A 17,639-nucleotide genomic window follows, 5' to 3' on the forward strand; every position below is an offset into this window, starting at 1 on the left:
CATAGCAATCCTTGGACTGTTTGAAAAACTTCAAGAAAAGTTGGGCCTTTACATGTTAGACTCAGATCAGTAAAGTTGGATCATGGTTTACGTTCTGTACTACTTGCAGCAATCCACTTGTACAAGAACTTGTCTAGATTTCTGCTGCTTAAATTCCCACTGACTATCAGCATTTTCGCTCAGAGCATCTAAGTTGGATGTGGGGAACCTGTGGCCCTCCAGAGGTTGTTGGACAACTCTTCTCATCCTTGACAGATGGCCATTCTGGCTGAGGCTGATAGGAACTGGAGTCCAGCAACAAGTGGAACGCCACATGTTCCCACCCTCAATCTAAGCAATTGTTTCTATTTGGTTTGTAGGTAACTATCTTATATCCCATTTTCCCTCAAAAGTGGCATACATTGCCCCCTCTCTCACAGCAACTCTGTGGGTTAGATTAGTGTTGGAGATAGTTACCTGCCCAAGGTCACCCAGTGAGCTTTGTACCTGAGTGGGGATTTGAACCTGGGTCTCTCTATTCCTAGTCTGACATTCTTAACCATTATACCACATTAGCTGGCTCAAATCCTGTGCAGAAAACATTTTTCCTCAAAGGTAAGTGGATAGCTAAACCAAATCTCTGCATGTTTGTAATTAGAGTGTGGGGAGTTCATTACCAAAGCAAAGACTGGGATACCTGAGTACGTAGGTGAAAAGTGATTGTGTATGTAGAGTAAAAGGAGATAGCAATAGAAGAGACCTTAGGGTTCTCCCAAGCATGTGAATATTTTACTCTTGTTTTTCAGTAGCCTCATATTAGCTACACAGCCCTCCTAATTCTATACCCAATAATTTATTATTATTACACAGGATAAACATTTGTTTGCCTCTAGGCATGTGATGATTAACTCCTGGGATTGCCTCAGTGAGCCCAGTACTCAGTAATATTTCTGTTGTCAAAGTTCATAGAGCTACTTGTGATATGCTAGAAGCCATCACTTGTTTTTATATTGTATTGTAGCACCCCTTCTCTGATACCACATTGTTGCTATGTTTTTAAAGTTGAAAACCTACAGCAACTTGGCTATTCACAACAGTTTGGTAATCATGGTAGGTCATGAAAGGTATTATTGGAACCACCATATATTTTACTTCTTTGCTTTCATTATTATTATTGATACAGAGTTGGAAAACAAACAAGGTTCAAGGTTCATTGCTCCCACATGCTTTTATTGTGGACTGCTCCTGTCATTTGTTGTGGTTATTGCTACTTGGATCAAAGTGCCTTTTCCCCATCTATAGTTATATGGGGTGTTTTCATTGTGGGTCTTCCCATACTGTGATCTTTATATCTTTCCATAACCAATCAACACGAAAAAGGCCTTCAGTATCTAAGGAGCTTCATTTATTCTCAGCTACTGAACCAAGATAGGACAGTAATAGCAAATACAGTTGATTCTGAACTCTAGGCTAGCTACAATTTTATTTCTTCTCTTTTGACAGAGGACAGTTATGGCATGGATGGGAAGGCTAAGCTGCCAATCTTCATGGAAAACATTAACTGGCGAGGACTGGAAGATTTGTACAGTGTGAACGAAAGTTTATATGAAGCCAGAAATGACTACAGACTTAGTCCTAATGACTGGTCAAATTACTTGAAGGATGTAGATAGAATCTTTGCACTGCTGAACAGTTACTCTGAGCAAAATGGAAGAGCAAAGACTCAGACTACTCATGCCAGTGAGTATTTGGATGAATCATCCACACCATTTGCCTTGCTGGAAATGAGCTCTGCTGAATCAGACGAAGGTTCAAGTTGGTTGACAGCCCAAGAGGCACAGCCTATTATGCCAACAGATTTTGGAACACTGGCTTTGAACACCATTTTGTTAAGTCAGGAGAGCAAACCTGAATTAAGCAATGTTATTCCTGCAAACATGAGTCCAAATCCATCACACTGGAATAGTCACCAAGCCAACACATGGCTGGAGACCAAAGAACCAGTTCGTATTGAAATGGAATTCAGTGGGAATGACTTGACAGAGCTTGAGTCTAGCCATAGCTTCACCTTGCAACCCATTAGCATTCTTCAGAAAGACTCTGTCCCAGATGATGACTCTGCAGAAGATATTTTTGAAGAGCAGATCTATCTTCCCATGAACTCAGATGCAATCCACCAGGCTTTAAACATACTTATTGTGGAGCATAAAACAGAGAGGATGTTGACAAAAAGGAAACATTTTCCAGATTCTTCACAGCTTCTAAATGTAGAAGGCAGTGCCTCATCTCCACTGTCCTCAAATTAGGTTGTTTAAATACATTCTTCCTTATCAATTAGTTGACAAATAGAAGTAGCCCTCACAACTGACATTCCAAATTTTACTATAATCACACTTTTTGTAGCAAAATGAATCCTACGATGTGTGCTCTACATACACATCTATGAACTTTTAGAGTGTAGTTGAAGGAACCAGAGTTCCAGTGTTAAAAGAAGCAGTTAAGTCACTTTGCAGTGATACCCTGATTTTCTACAATATAAAGGCATCTGCAAATTAGTCTGAATCATTTGTCTTTTTCTGTTCCCAAAATGGCTCACCACAAATGAATGTTTCTGTCCACTTAAGCTCTCTGAATAATGAATTTTTTATTAACTAATCACTGAAATTTCATATTGACAAGTAAAATTATATTGCACTTTTATAATCTGTGTGCCATATCCTTTATTAATCTGGTACTTTTACATGTTCTTAGTTTTGCTAAATAGTGTGCAATTGCCACAAAATAAAATAGGTTGGTAGCAAAAATGATATGCAGCATGGATTGCGAAAACCAATTATCTGAACATGGAGCAAAAAGTAATGTTTGATTTTAAACCTCTATGTTCAAATTGCTTTTATGGTTTTTCTCAGATACAGCTAGCAAAAGATGTAATGGAGAAGGCATTAAATTTTCAGACTGCCAAGTATAGGGGCCTATAAGTAATTATGGTTTTACAATTTCTAGGTTTTTTTTGTTAAGAAAGAAAATTAATTTCCATTACTCTGAGACAATGGATGTGCTCAGAAACAACTCAAGATTATTTTTTAGAGTTTAGAATAGGGGTAGTGATCTGTGGTCCTCCAGATGTTGTTGGACTTCAGCTCTCATCAGCCTCAGCCAGCATGGCCAAGGGTTAGGGATGGTGTGAGTTGGAGTCCAATAACGCCTAGAGAACCCCAGGTTAACCACCCCTGGTTTTGATTGAACTCCAATCCAAAGAAGGGTCTGGTACATGCAAAAATGTGCCTACACAAATATGCAATGGCAGTGTTTCATACCAGTATATTCATAATATGCATTTTATGAACAGGAGCATTGTGGTGAGCCACTATGATTTTTTGCCCAACCCAGTGGGAGACTACACAGTTGTGTTGCCTTATCTCTAAGTAGTCATATAAATCCTGGATTGCTGCCCTGGGCTTCTACTGGGAGGAAGGGTGGGATATAAATCTAATAAATAATAATAGCCATGCATCTTATTGTAGAGGCTTCTTAAACACAGGAAATCTTGAAGGTGAACATGGAAGATATGTACAGAGAAGGGCTTCTTCACTGACTTCAACAAGAGGGAAAAACACCACCTTCCATAAAGCCCTGAGCACTTGAAGTGAATAGTGAAGCTTATACATGCATTGCAGTAGAGTGCTTTAGAACAAAACAGTTGAGTGGAAAAACAATAGCCATAAATACAGAATTCTGTTAAGGTACACAATGGCAGACAAATTCTTAATTTTAGTACAATGCCTTTAAAAGTTAATTGCTAGACTTTGCCAAACATTTTATGGATTTTTTTTTAGCCTCAGCATTTGAATTATAAAGTCCTATTTCTCTGCTGTCTGATCTATAGGAGAGTACATGTCTTATGCTTGGTAACAGAGTTATGGTTAAAAAAACAAGCAAGTGTTAACTACTACAGGTTAAAATTGGCAGTTGAGTGTTCCAGGTTGTCACCAGACTTGTGATAGACTCTGTAAACTTGCTGACATTAACTAGGTCATGTATGTGTCATGAGCTGAATGACCGAACAAACTTATTTATGAGCATGAAATGATGCTGTTTGTATATAGATTTTCCATTATTAGGCTTTAAACTGTGTTCTTCTGCAATACTTTTATAGAACAATTCTGGCTTCAGGAAAGTCTAGAAGCAATATTTCTTGAAATAAAGAGTTCCTGTACCTGTTTCATAGAAATTTGCCAAATCAAATGTTCATAAGCAGGGGTGGGGTCATTCTTAAATCAAGGAACTTAATTAAAGCAATTTAATTGCTGTAAAAAACATTCAGAAGCAGCTATAATGAGTGAAACCAAAACTTCATGCTGCTATATAATAAATGGTTTAATACTGTGCAATCTTCAATCACTTAGGACATTTAGGTATGCTTTATAGTGGTCCTGAAGGTAAGCTGATATTACCATTATAGTAAAGACTACTGGTAGGCTCAGTTGTGAGTTACGAATGTCTACTGTATGTAAGTGAGCAATAGTTACACAGTAGTATAGTGAACAATTTGTAGATTAACTGAATTATCTGAAGTACTCTGAAGTCTAAAAAGTCTACTAAAGACAAGGCTTACCCTAGGTTCAGAAGTGGGCTGCCTGGTTTGTATCCCTTGAATTCAAGCATACAGTGTGTTCTTGCTTGGGCTGAGCATGGTCTGCCAAAACAACTACATTCTGTAATTAGCAAATTCATGCAGATTTGAGTTAATTCTAAGTGGGACTTTCAAATAACTTAGCAAGAACTTGTAGATGTACAGTGCAATGCTTCTATAGAATCCTAGTCCTATAGAGAGACAAAAACGGCTAGTGGTAGCCAAGTCTGCCCCAGTTATGTCTGGAATAAACTCAGTAGCTTGACACGGCTTGGCAAGTGTATCAAATTAGGCATGCATGGGCAGGGTATGCTCTGATTTCAGTTTTCCATCTCTTGAGCCTGCTAAATATTATAAGATAAGCACACTTCTTTCACAGGCCTGTCCTTTCAGAAGGCATAAAACTGCTTGTTCATAGGTCTGTTGTTCCTTATCTGCCATTGGATGTCACTGTGACACTAACAGCATGCCCTGCTGCAAAATACGCTCAGCCTCTACAGAGACATGGCCTTTTTACAGATATTTTGAAACATTCAGAAAAGTAAAGTTAGTGGGTGCTATGCCCGGCCGTTTATAAAACAGATTTCTTTGTCATTTAGGTAACACCTCCACATTACACCTGATGATAAATATTTGTGTGGATCCTCTAATCAGTGTGGACTGATTTAAAAACAAAGCAATTTATGTCAGTCATTTAATTCAGCAAGACAAAAAAAACCCCACCAAAATTAAAGTTGAGTTTTACATTTTGTAATGCATCAGTTCCTGAACAAACACAATTACTAAAGTAGTTAACATTTACATTCTGTTCCACAGAAGAAGACTTCTGCACGGATCATCTTCACTGGGTGGGGAAGCACGTAGGTATAATTTAGATGGGCAAATAAAAGCAATGTAAAGTGGATGGGCAGCTATAGCTTATTCATTATCATTTGCCCTCTATATGTTGTTGGACTACAACTCCCATCATCCCAAACATTAGAGATGCGAACTGGGGCTGATAGTTGTAGTTCAGCTATTTCTGGAGAGTGTGACAAGTTCCTTGCCCCAGGGCCGGAGCGAAGAGAATAATGAACAAAATAAGGCATGCCATGACACTAAATAAAGTATTTTCTTTTACTAAGGCTGCAAACCAAAGCATTCTGTGTTCCATGGGGCTTGGGGGCCTTTAAGTCTGCTCCCCCCAATACTTCATGACATCCCCCCATTTTTCTGCTGAAAATGACAGGAAGAGAGAGTGGCAGTGGAGAACTGATACATAACCACTCCCTCACATGCTGCTGCTTCCTGCAACTGATTTCCTCCAACATATATTCAAGGCAGGGAATGTGCATGAATGAGACACAATGAGAAGCCATTTTTATTTCAAAATATCAAGTATTCAAGGGGTTCACTTGCAAACAAATGTTTACACCAAATGTTGTCCATACGGTTTGTTTTACATGAGCTTGCACATAGGTTTGGAAAACTGTTCTGTGTTCCACAGAGACAGAAGCATTTGAAAAATCTTCACTATAAAGGAACCTACTGTGTCCATCAAATCTGCATTGCTTGTCACCACAGGCACAATAGATAAACACCTTCCTGTATGACACTTTCAAGAAACATTTACTCGGTGTAACATTTTTAACTAGCTTGCTCCTTGATTAATACAAGGTTGTTGTTTTTCTGGAATCAGATTTGAAATACAACATAACGGTGTTTCATTTGAAATCACTAGCCACATTTGCACAAAATGTTTATCCATGGTTTAGTGTTACATAGATGAGTGATGCATCAGGCTCACAAGATCCCTTTTCCCTTGTTTCACCTTTTTTTCATTTTTAAAAAATTCTGATGTAGCATTACAATTTAGTTTCATCCTAGAATCTTGGTTTAAAACATTGGTTAATTTAATAAACCAGCATCATAATCTATGGCTTGAAGTCAGCTTATTATGAAACTTCACAAAGTTTAAAAATGAAACAAACTCAGGTGAAGTTCTTCCTGCTATGCAGGAGGAGCAGAGGAGAGAACCTGTAAGCCTGACACTTAAGCTCATTCAGTGCTTAACGTTACATGTTTAACATTAGGTGCAAGTGCAACCAATGGCAAAAGTCCCATTTGCTTGAGAGAGATGTATCTGAGTATAAAAAAATGTAACAGCGATTCAAAATTGCATATTTTAGAAATATTTCTATTTAGTTAATCCCTGCAATTTTAGTTTCCTCTCAGATGGAATTATTACATATTCTCAGTGAGTATTGAGCATACGTTGTTACTATACACTTCCCAACTGTTTTGCAAATTCACAAGCCAAATGACATGGCTTGCCTTTCTCCATTGACACTATTACCACATTCATTCAGTATTAACCTGAACAAATGGTGGTGGGAGATAATTAGAAGTGTCACGTGACCAATATGCACATATTATGTGTGTTCAAAAGGTCCCACAGAAACCTTGATAACTTGCTGCTTATATTTATTTTGCAGAACTGGGTATTGCAATGTCTTTGAATGGTTAATACCCTCCTCCTGAATGTTATGTTTACAGATCAGCTGTGAATTAATAACAGCTGATTCTTCAAGCCTAAAATATCTTTAAAACATTGGTTTAAATTTTGTACTACTTCAGGCAAATGACCAACATGTGGAGCAGGAATGTATGCCCAACATACCAATGATTATGTGCACCTATGTTTTAGACAATTAGAATTTCAGAAGGCAAGCACATGCAGCTGTTTAAATCTATATGAAACATTCTCATGCCAGAGAGAGGACGACTTATCACATTAGCACCAGAGCAGCCTAGTTCAAAGGGGAATCCAGTTGCCTCAATTGTTTCTACAGGAGGAACAATGTTCATTATTTCCTCTACTAAAAAGGGAACTTTAGAAAACTACAGTCACAGCAATCCTAGAACAAATCTAAGCCTTACACCCTCTATATATGACAATGTCACGCAGGATACAAGAGTAAGTAACACACTATAAATACATGATACAATGATCTGAAATAAATAAGCTCAGAATAATGCAGTACATTGGAGGCAACTTTGGATGTTTCAAATTTCAAGGGTATAAAACCAACACTGAAATAACTGCAGTTAGAAGAAGAATTTGAAGATTTTGAGGCAATATTAGGTTTGTACAAATACCCTTAATACTACAAGTATAAACATCTATTTACATTAATATGTATGGCTGCCTACTTCTATTTACATTATATTCAACATATCAAAATATTACTTTAAAACAAAACACTGTTGGAGGGGGAACCCTTTTATTACATGTTGGAAGTATTAAGGTGCTTCCCCTTCTTCCACATCTGAAAGGGATGGCATCTAAACAGCCCAACCAAGGAACAATAATGTTGGGAGGTAATTAATATGACTAGACCTCTTGCTGCTGCTTTTAACAATGACACTGAAGGTGCCTTGAGCATGAATCTGCACAGAAATGCACACCGCTTGAAAGATACTGACTGAATAGAGGGCAGTCCACCCTTTCACCGGAAGTGCATTCGTTTTCCTTGAAATGCAGGCTACTGCATTCAGTTCTAGTTCATATGCAAGGTTGGCTCTCTGCAAACCATGATTTGCAAAATCAGGAGTCAGCTTCATAAATTTAAGCACTTCCTTCACTCGCCTCAGAACGTTTTCAGAACTACACTCCCTCAGCCATTCCCTTCCAACATTAACCATGGTTCTGCATTAAATATTCATCAATGCAAACCCTGGTTTAGAGGGTCAGCACTGCATATGCACTCTGCCACAGCAACCATGAGCGCCATTTACACACACATTGCCTCATGTGCTTCCCATTTTCTACCAGAGTGTTTCTCTTAATGTTTTCTTCTACTATAAAGCATTTTTTCTCATCATATTTCCCATCTATTGCAAACCAAAACACTATTTTATCGGTCCACAAGGGCTTGTGATCAGACAGGGCAGATTCCAGTTTCAACTTTCTGACAGCAACTCCTTAGATTGTATTAGAAGCCTCACCTGAACTTCCTCTGCATTCATGAGCATCTTGCCTAGGATCACAGATGACTGAATCTGCGAAGACTTAGAAAGTCCACTACATGCACAGAATTCACTGTACAGCCCTTTAACTTCAAGAAGAAAAACAATCACAACAGAAATCCTTTATGACACCAAAAACTTTGATGCAATATGTAATACAGCAAGTAACATTTCCAAGAGATAACTGACCATTTCACTAAGCACTCAGAAGGCTTTTGATCTCACTGGGAATATAACTGCTTAAACTGTAAATTATACCCTCTCAAAACTGATGCTTAACAAAATTGTATAAACTTAAACAGAACAAGCCCGCCTGGAACTTTGGCTTGAACTACATGCAACACAGCTGCATGATTATTTCCTGAACAGTTAAAAAGAAAATAGCATCAGAAACTAGGATCAAAAGCAGGCAGAGTGAGAGAAGCCTTCTTGCTATTTGCCTGCTCAGAATTCCACTGCCTCTTCAAGCTACCTTCCCACTCACAGAGGAAAAGATGATAGGGAGAAGGATGTTATTTTTGAGTGAACAAATGGCAGGATGGGAAAGCATTAAGCAACTCCTCCTGCCAATGCTCCACTCTAGATCATAGCTTCCTGTGGTTGCTTTGCACTAAAAAAAACCCCACCTAACTGTGAGATGAAATAATCACACAATATTTATATAGCTTTGAGCCTCAGTTTCTCTACATCTTGGAACCTATAATCCTCTAATACTGCAGCAAGCTGAGATCAGCTCTGGCTGCCCTGAAGCCAAAGGTCACCTACTCAACAATTAACCCTTGGGGAACTGGCAAGAATTCAGTGTGCGTTACAGCAGGCCTCATGGCAAAACAGGCATTTAACTGAACTATTGCATACTCTGACAGTTAGTGCATGATGAGGTATGTGAACAGCAATCTGTCCATGTGGCATAACAAAGATCAGGTTCTCCTCAAACGGCCACACCCCAAGAGGTCAATTTTTCTTTGTGTCAGTTCATTCTAGGAAAATTCAAGTATGAATTTGAGGGAAGCCATAGTAGAGTATATATGGCAGATTAGTTCCTTGTTGCAAGAATGACTATGTAAATACTAAGCTGGTCTTTATGCACATTTGTTAAATGCCCTAATGTTACTACAGATTAGTTCTGAAGTTACTGGTGGTTATAATTCTGCGATCTTGGTGCTAAACTAAGAAATATTACATTGTTATGCTAAAATTAAATAAATATTAACAGACTAAAACTGTTATGCCTTACAGTTTCAGACAGTACCTGGTATATTTAACTGCGCTTTTAAGGTTTTAAGTAGTTTTTATTTAAAACAGAATAAAAAGGACATATTGCGTAGCTTTACATTTTATGGCTCCACCCTTTTCTACTTCAAATGAGGTGACTGAGAAAAAAATAAATACACAGAACAAAAAAGTTATTCAATCCAAGTTGCATAGCTGAGAGAAGTTTTCGTTGTGCTTTGAACCAGAAATCAAAATAATTACTTATTCCTCCCCAGTCCAAGAGTTGTGGATGCATTTTTTTTTTTGTTATCAGGAATGTATGCATTTCTGTCAGGACTCTTGCCATTTACGATCTCTGACCTTTTAACATTTGCCTGGAACTAGGGGATTTAACAGACACAGCTGAAATACTTACAAACATACTTTAAAACTCCCTTCCCCAAAAGGGAAGAAAGAGCTACCTGGGTTGTTTTGAGGTATCCAGCCCTCAGATACGTCATGGCTCTGTGCATTAAGCTTTGTTGGTTTGTTATCTGTTACAGATCAGGTTAAGAAAAGAAGGCACAGGTGTTTCAAAAGGCCCCATACATAAAAATTGACCAGCAAACCAAATTTGAGGTTACTAAAAAGGAGGGTCCTGTATCTCAGGAGTGGCCTCTTCTGGAGCCTTTTCAACTGGAGCATTTATTGCTTCTATAAGGAGGCCAGGATAGGTCTGTGCTATGTAATGTACTCCTATTGTCAGACCAGCATCTTCAGCATGCTCGCTTTGAGAGCTAAAAGTGGGGCAGGATCTAGTCCGTGCATAGTTTTGTTGAGCTCCAGTGTTTCCCACCACCTCGCTCACTGTGTTGATAGGTGACCCCCTCCACATCTGCCTTTGCAGCTTCGCTTCTTTATATTTCAAGGAGTACCAAGCAAGGAAAATGAACAGGAATCCAACAAATTTGAGACCAGCTGCTAGACCAAAGTAGACGAAACGAAATGACGTCACATCATATTCCCAGCATGAGCCTTGCACGCCACACTCCTGTTGCCACAGCATGCAGGTAGTGTCAATGACAGCTCCAAAATAAATTGGAGTAGGAATGTATGCTGAAATAAAATTGGAAAACTAACATTAATTGCCTCGCAGATTAAAATAGTTACTATAAAATTTTAATATACTACACAGTAAAGCTGATTCTATCTGGTGGTTAAGGCCAAAATACTTTAAAAATAATATCATATACATAAAATGTAAGAAGGGAAGAAGGTCTTGTGAGTAATGTGATTATCAGTAACTGGGTTCAGAAATTAAGGGAATGCTCAAATTTAACTGAGCAACTTGACTGGGGTTCAAGTCAAACCTAGCATCATAAATTTAACTCTCTCCAATTATGTATTTTGCATTGACAGATTTGCTTAATAATATGAGCTGAGAAGAGAGAAGTTACCCCTATTTGACTCTGCACTTACCAAGGGTTCTTAATAAAACAAATTGCATTCCAAGTGCAAAAGGCCTCTCACCATCTTCCACAGACCTAAAAAAGACACATGATACTTAAAGCCTTAAAATGCAAGGCATATTTGCTAAAACCTTCAATTTTTAATTAAAAATATTCCTTACTGAGAATAAGCTGGGAGCATGATTCCATTTATCTAAATGCCAGCAAGCATTTATTTATTTGTTTGTTTGTTTATTATTTGTTTTATATCCAACCCTTCCTCCCAGCAGGAGCCCAGGGTGGCAAACAAAAGCACTAAAAACATTAAAATATCATAAAAACAAACTTTAAAACACACCATCTAAAACGTTTCTTTAAAAAAAGCTTTCAAAGCATCTTCTAAGATTAAAAAAGGTGGTTTAAGAACATATTAAAAAGCAATTCCAACACAGACGCAGACTGGGCTAGGTCTCAATTTAAAAGGCTTGATGAAAGAGGAAAGTCTTCAACAGGCGCCGAAAAGATAACAGAGATGGCGCCTGTCTAATATTTACAGAGTATTACAGAGTAAATAACCAACCTACCTTGTCAAAGTGCCTGAGAAGTGCGCTTTGCAAATGCAAGAGTCCTGAAAATGCATGCGTCATTGAACGCATTTTACCTCCCAAGCCAATTTTACACTGCTTAGAGATTTTTGAAATATTAAGCAGTATATAAATGCTAATAATAATAATAATAATAATAAATGCAGACAACATTTGTTAGTAGACTCAAATCCAAACGCTCACAGAAAGTAACTTCAGTGAGGAAGCAAACTAACAAGCTTTGTATGCCCAGACTGAAGAGTGAACTCAATCAAAATTTTATCTGGCTTTTTTTTTCTGTTGCCTATTTAATTGCCCCTCCATCCTACTTGGAGAGCTCAGAGCAAACAAGAAGTCCCTACCAGCCACCCAATAAAATTCATAAAATAAATATTTACTTTTTTGTGAGTGTGTGTGTGGGAGATGGGGAGAATCTTCTGATTTGCAGCATTACAGAGTTACCCAGGAGATCCACTGAAACTTTCCATTTTTTTTTTAATTCATGACTCCACTTACTTCACTACAAAAGTAGCTACTTTTTTCCTATCTTCATTACAAAATAGGAAGCTGATGGCAAGTAAGAAATCCCTTTTGTGATATTTGAATTCCTTTCATGAATTTTATTCTGTTTGTACTAAATTGTGAAGGTTGGTGACTGTATTTATCTATTAAATTCATATCCCGCCCTTCCTGTCAGAAGGAGCCCAGGGCAGCATAAATGTATTGATTTATTCAGAAATAGTTGAAGTAAAGCAGTTTCTATGCAATTCCTACAATCCTAGGACCTTGGTGATTTTATGGATAGTGTGTCAAGCCAGCTGAAGAGATCACAGGTCATCTTAATCACTTCCCTCAACCTATTAAAAGGAAAGTGACGGTGTATGGAACCATCGACATTTCCTAGTTTGCTCTGGCTATTTATAAAAAAATAATCAGTTTTGTCCTGCCAGGTGCAGCAAAACTGCACTCTGGTATCAAACTTTGCTGTTTGCAGCTTCTGAGCGGGGAGTCCTAACTCCACAAACAAGAAGTATGAAACATGTTGCAGAAGTGATAACGCCACTTATTGCTTCTACAAACCTGATACGTTAAAATTTTCCACATTCAGAGGGTTTTAGAAATGGGAATGTTAAATTTTTTAAAAAAGCAGTTCACCATATATATTCTGAAACAGTGTTGTCGAATGAAGCAGGGGATCCACTTCTCTCTGACTGTATCAGCTCCTAGAAAAATTATTAAGCGGTTTCATCTGCAATGGGCCACTCCTACTCTCTTACTCCCAAGTTTCTCTGTAAACTGGGTGAATGTAACACTGTCTGGCTTGTTTTTATGTACACTTAAAAATGCAAATGATTAAGCAGTATATAAATCTTAAATAAATAAAACACATCAAAAGGCTGCAACTCAAAACAGCATAACATGATTTATTATCAGATAAATGAGGATAAGACATACGCTGCTGAAGCTGACACAGATGCTGAAAAAGTGATAATAGCACACTATACATCTGTTGTTATGTGCCTTCAAGTCGATTATGACTTATGGCAACCCTATGAATCAGTGACCTCCAAGAGCATCTGTTATAAACCACTCTGTTCAGATCTTGTAAATTCAGGTCTGTGGCTTCCTTTATGGAATCAATCCATCTCTTGTTTGGCCTTCCTCTTTTTGTACTACCTTCTGTTTTTCCCAGCATTATTGTCTTTTCTAGTGAATCATGTCTTCTCATTGTGTCCAAAGTATGATAACCTCAGTTCCATCATTTTAGCTTCTAATGCTCTTACCATATATGGAGCAAGAAATGCCAGACGTCTAAGCTGGATTTAGAAAGGGAAGAGGCGCCAGAGATCATATTGCAAACATATGTTGGCTAATGGAATGGACCAAGGAATTTCAGAAGAAAATCACCCTGTGCTTTATAGATTACAGCAAAGCCTTTGACTGTGTAGATCATGAAAAACTATGGAAAACTTTAAAAGAAATGGGGGTGCCACAGCATCTGATTGTCCTGATGCACAACCTATACTCTGCACAAGAGGCTACTGCAAGGACAGAATATGGAGAAACCGATTGGTTCCCAATCGGAAAGGGTGTGAGACAGGGTGTATCTTATCACCCTATCTGTTTAATCTGTACGCAGAACATATCATACGGAAAGAGGGATTGGACCAAGATGAAGGAGGTGTGAAAATTGGAGGGAGAAATATCAATAATTTAAGATATGCAGACGATACCATACTACTAGCAGAAACCAGTAATAATTTGAAACAAATGCTGATGAAAGTTAAAGAGTAAAGCACAAAAGCAGGACTACAGCTGAATGTCAAGAAGACTAAAGTAATGACAACAGAAGATTTATGTAACTTTAAAGTTGACAATGAGGACATTGAACTTGTCAAGGATTATCAATACCTTGGCACAGTCATTAACCAAAATGGAGACAATCATCAAGAAATCAGAAGAAGGCTAGGACTGGGGAGGGCAGCTATGAGAGAACTAAAAAAGGTCCTCAAATGTAAAGATGTATCACTCAACACTAAAGTCAGGATCATTCAGACCATGGTATTCCCGATCTCTATGTATGAATGTGAAAGTTGGACAGTGAAAAAAAGCGGATAAGAGAAAAATCAACTCATTTGAAATGTGGTGTTGGAGGAGAGCTTTGTGCATACCACGGACTGCGAAAAAGACAAATAATTGGGTGTTAGAACAAATTAAACCAGAACTATCACTAGAAGCTAAAATGATGAAACTGAGGTTATCATACTTTGGACGCATAATGAGAAGACATAATTCACTAGAAAAGACAATAATGCTGGGAAAAACAGAAGGGAGCAGAAAAAGAGGAAGGCCAAAGAAGAGATGGATTGATTCCATAAAGGAAGCCACAGATCTGAACTTACAAGCTCTGAACAGGGTGGTTCATGACAGATGCTCTTGGAAGTCACTGATTGATAGGGTCGCCATAAGTCGTAATCGATCTGAAAGCACATAACAACAACAACAACAATTATTTGTCTTTTTCACAGTCCTCTAGTGATAGTGTAATGATTGAGGCACCTCTTACCTGAGCGTTACTATGATTGCTGATGGCTGGGCACATGCCGTAATAAGTGTAACTATGAAGAGAAAAACGAGGAACGGGATGAGTGTATTGCAGGTCCGATTACACTTCCCAGATACAGCATAACCATTCTCATTGAGATATGTTTTGACGATCACCACTCTTAGCTGGCTGCGCTGTCCAACTGTCGGTGGTGTGATAACTTGTCTGCTTTGGACACAGGCACATTCTGTATAATTTCTTATCTGTGAAGCATCAAAGACAGGGAGCATCAAATACTAAGATTTCTCATTTGTATCTATACTTCCACAGAGTCAGCACAATTCACTTGCTATGGGCAAAACAATGAGTTACAAAAAAACCTGGCTTCTTGATCTCATGTAACACTAATGAAGAGACTACAGGTAATTGCAGGTGAGAATCAGTGGGAAGGATTAAGTACCTCCTCCTTCCACCCCCTATTCTATCCTAAAAATTCACCTTTCACCCTAAATTCATATTACCTCAGCCGACCATGGGTTTTGGAACATGGATTTGCAGAAGTAAATTGGTGTTCCATTCTAAATCATCATGTAGCCCCCTCAATCTATAGACTCGAGAAGTCTTAAATCTCTGCAGATTAAGCCTACAGACTTTAGAGTCTAAGAGAAATGAGCGCAGATCAAGGCCAAAGAAGTTAGATCCTCACTATTGTGGGTCTATCAGGAAAGGTTAGACAGCAGTAGAGCTGGGCACTGTTAGAGCTGGGCAAGGCCCAAGCTGATAATCAAGCCAGGAGTGAAGCTGAAAGAGTGAGCATGATAGGAAAATAAGGAAACAGAATTTAGCTACTTAGGGAGAATATCAATATATAAGCAAGTAAGTTACAAAAAAGCAGACAAGATTTAGCTGAAGCAACCTTCCCCAAACTTAGGTCTCCCAGATGTTGTTGAACTACAAATCCTATTATTCCTGACTGCTGGGATGATGAGTTTGTATTCCAACAACATCTGGAGGAGCCAGGGTTGGGGAAGGCTGAGCCTAGAGGTACTGACCAGGTAGTTTCAGGCAGGCCAGCAGCTTCTTTTAAAAGGTTAGCTGATGTGCGCTTCATACACATAGTTGGCAAAATCCAAATGTACTCTCCCAGAGTAGAAGTGCCCCATCTTGGTGAGTGCTCTGAAAAGGGCACTACACACCCTCAGTTAGTTATGGCAGGAAGAAGGCCATCCTCTTTGGGACAAAGCGCAAAAGCACAAAAAGGCTTTTGAAGCTAGTAAGCTGATTACTAGAAATGTGTTTATTTGACAGCAGATTCTGTGACGCCTGGAGGTATTTGCTCAAAGAAAAAGGAGAATGTCTCGTATTTCAATCTAAGCTTTGCACCCAGGATATTTTTCCATGCTTATGGCAGGGACAATCATTTGGATAGGGGCACCTGCCATTTTTTGTTAAGTTATATGTCAGTATCTTTAGGAACACAGGGAGTTGTCTTTTGTTAAGCCAGACCATTGGTCCATCTAGATTAGTGTTGCCTGCATTGACTGGGAGACAGAAGCCTTTTTTAGCCCTACCTGGAGATGCCTGGGATTGAATCTGGGACCTTTTGCATGCAAAGCATGTGCTCTGCCACTGAGCTATTATCTTCTCCTAAGGGAGCAGTTTTGGGATGGATAGCACTGAAAATGGAAAAAGGGGGCGAGGTTTTACTTGCAAAAGTCTTTTTCTGCAAAAAAAACCTGCTTTGTGTACTTGTGGACATACTTACCCCTCTGCTGTGATTTCCACTGCTGACGCAACCAGCCAGGCAAGGGTTGAAATATGTGATTCCATCTGACCCGCACACAGGTTCATATTCATGGATTTTGCAGCCACAGTTGACATTGCAGCTACCAGTCAGATTCCTATGTGCCATGGTGAGTGTAGGACTACAAAAAAGGAGATTACATTACATGTTAGCTGAAGAAAATGTTAAATGACGATAGACATATTCCCAACCGATACAAATAATTTAGTAGTTATTTTCTCCAGCTATACAATTACTAATATATGATGCAACCATTAATTTGTATCCAGACAGATCCACATTTTATGTGGCACTGCAGGGACAGCAGTGTTTCTTGCACTTGCACACTGTATGATTGGAGATGTACATCTTCCCGTCACAATTTGTGCTTACACATCACATGTACACTGGTGTGTGGTTGATGCAGTAAAATGCAAATCAGCTCTTAATTACTTCTGCTAGAGGACAAGAGCTCACACTACAAAAGCATTCTGTGGCCATCCATGCAGATGCAAGTTTATACCACGTTCAACATGCCAAATCTTTAGGATACTCATCTTGGGCTGTATTCAATGAACCTTTACTCACAGTAGACCCATTGAAATTAATGGGCCTAAGTTAGTCAAGGCCATTAATTTCAATGGATCCACTCTGAGTAAAAGTTACTTAAATGGAACTCATTGTTTAAACATTAATCAGTGTTTCCAACTAAATAGCGGAAGTCGTATCCAACATAGCATTAAGTAAGTGTCCCGTAAGTGCAAGGATTTCTGCTTGCACAGTGGAACCTTCCCCTCTCCTTCCGCTGCATGCCCCCTAAATATGTTCTAGGGGTTTTCCCAACCCTCTGGAGCAGATTTGGGGAGGGCATGGGAGGAGGAGAGGGGAAAGTCCCATTGCTCAAGCAGAAATCCTTTCACCGACAGGAATGCCTGCATATGGTTGGACAAATTAGCTGCACAGT

The 17,639-nt window shown here is 38.8% G+C and overlaps 2 protein-coding genes across 13 annotated transcripts in view; one reads left to right on the forward strand and one right to left on the reverse strand.

Annotated features, from left to right (window-relative positions):
* The window catches only part of SULF1 (sulfatase 1), a 167,679-nt gene extending 163,535 nt beyond the window's left edge, over positions 1 to 4,144 (forward strand). For 9 of the 10 annotated variants that reach the window (XM_061600850.1, XM_061600816.1, XM_061600825.1 and 6 more), the window contains one exon: positions 1,483 to 1,605. In XM_061600850.1, coding sequence (XP_061456834.1) covers positions 1,483 to 1,513 — 31 coding nt within the window. In that variant the 3' untranslated portion in view covers positions 1,514 to 1,605. Of the gene's footprint in view, positions 1 to 1,482 lie in introns of all 10 variants that reach the window. The other variant, XM_061600883.1, reaches the window with a different exon arrangement.
* A 1,801-nt stretch (positions 4,145 to 5,945) lies between these two features.
* Positions 5,946 to 17,639, reverse strand: part of SLCO5A1 (solute carrier organic anion transporter family member 5A1) — a 134,347-nt gene continuing 122,653 nt past the window's right edge. For all 3 annotated transcript variants that reach the window (XM_061600906.1, XM_061600897.1, XM_061600916.1), the window contains exons 7-10: positions 16,658 to 16,817; positions 14,914 to 15,155; positions 11,294 to 11,358; positions 5,946 to 10,930 (exon numbers count right to left, since the gene is read on the reverse strand). In XM_061600906.1, coding sequence (XP_061456890.1) covers positions 10,458 to 10,930; positions 11,294 to 11,358; positions 14,914 to 15,155; positions 16,658 to 16,817 — 940 coding nt within the window. In that variant the 3' untranslated portion in view covers positions 5,946 to 10,457. The remainder of the gene's footprint in view (positions 10,931 to 11,293; positions 11,359 to 14,913; positions 15,156 to 16,657; positions 16,818 to 17,639) is intronic.

Source organism: Rhineura floridana, chromosome 1 (genome assembly GCF_030035675.1).
Source record: "Rhineura floridana isolate rRhiFlo1 chromosome 1, rRhiFlo1.hap2, whole genome shotgun sequence".
Taxonomy (NCBI): Eukaryota; Metazoa; Chordata; class Lepidosauria; order Squamata; family Rhineuridae; genus Rhineura; species Rhineura floridana.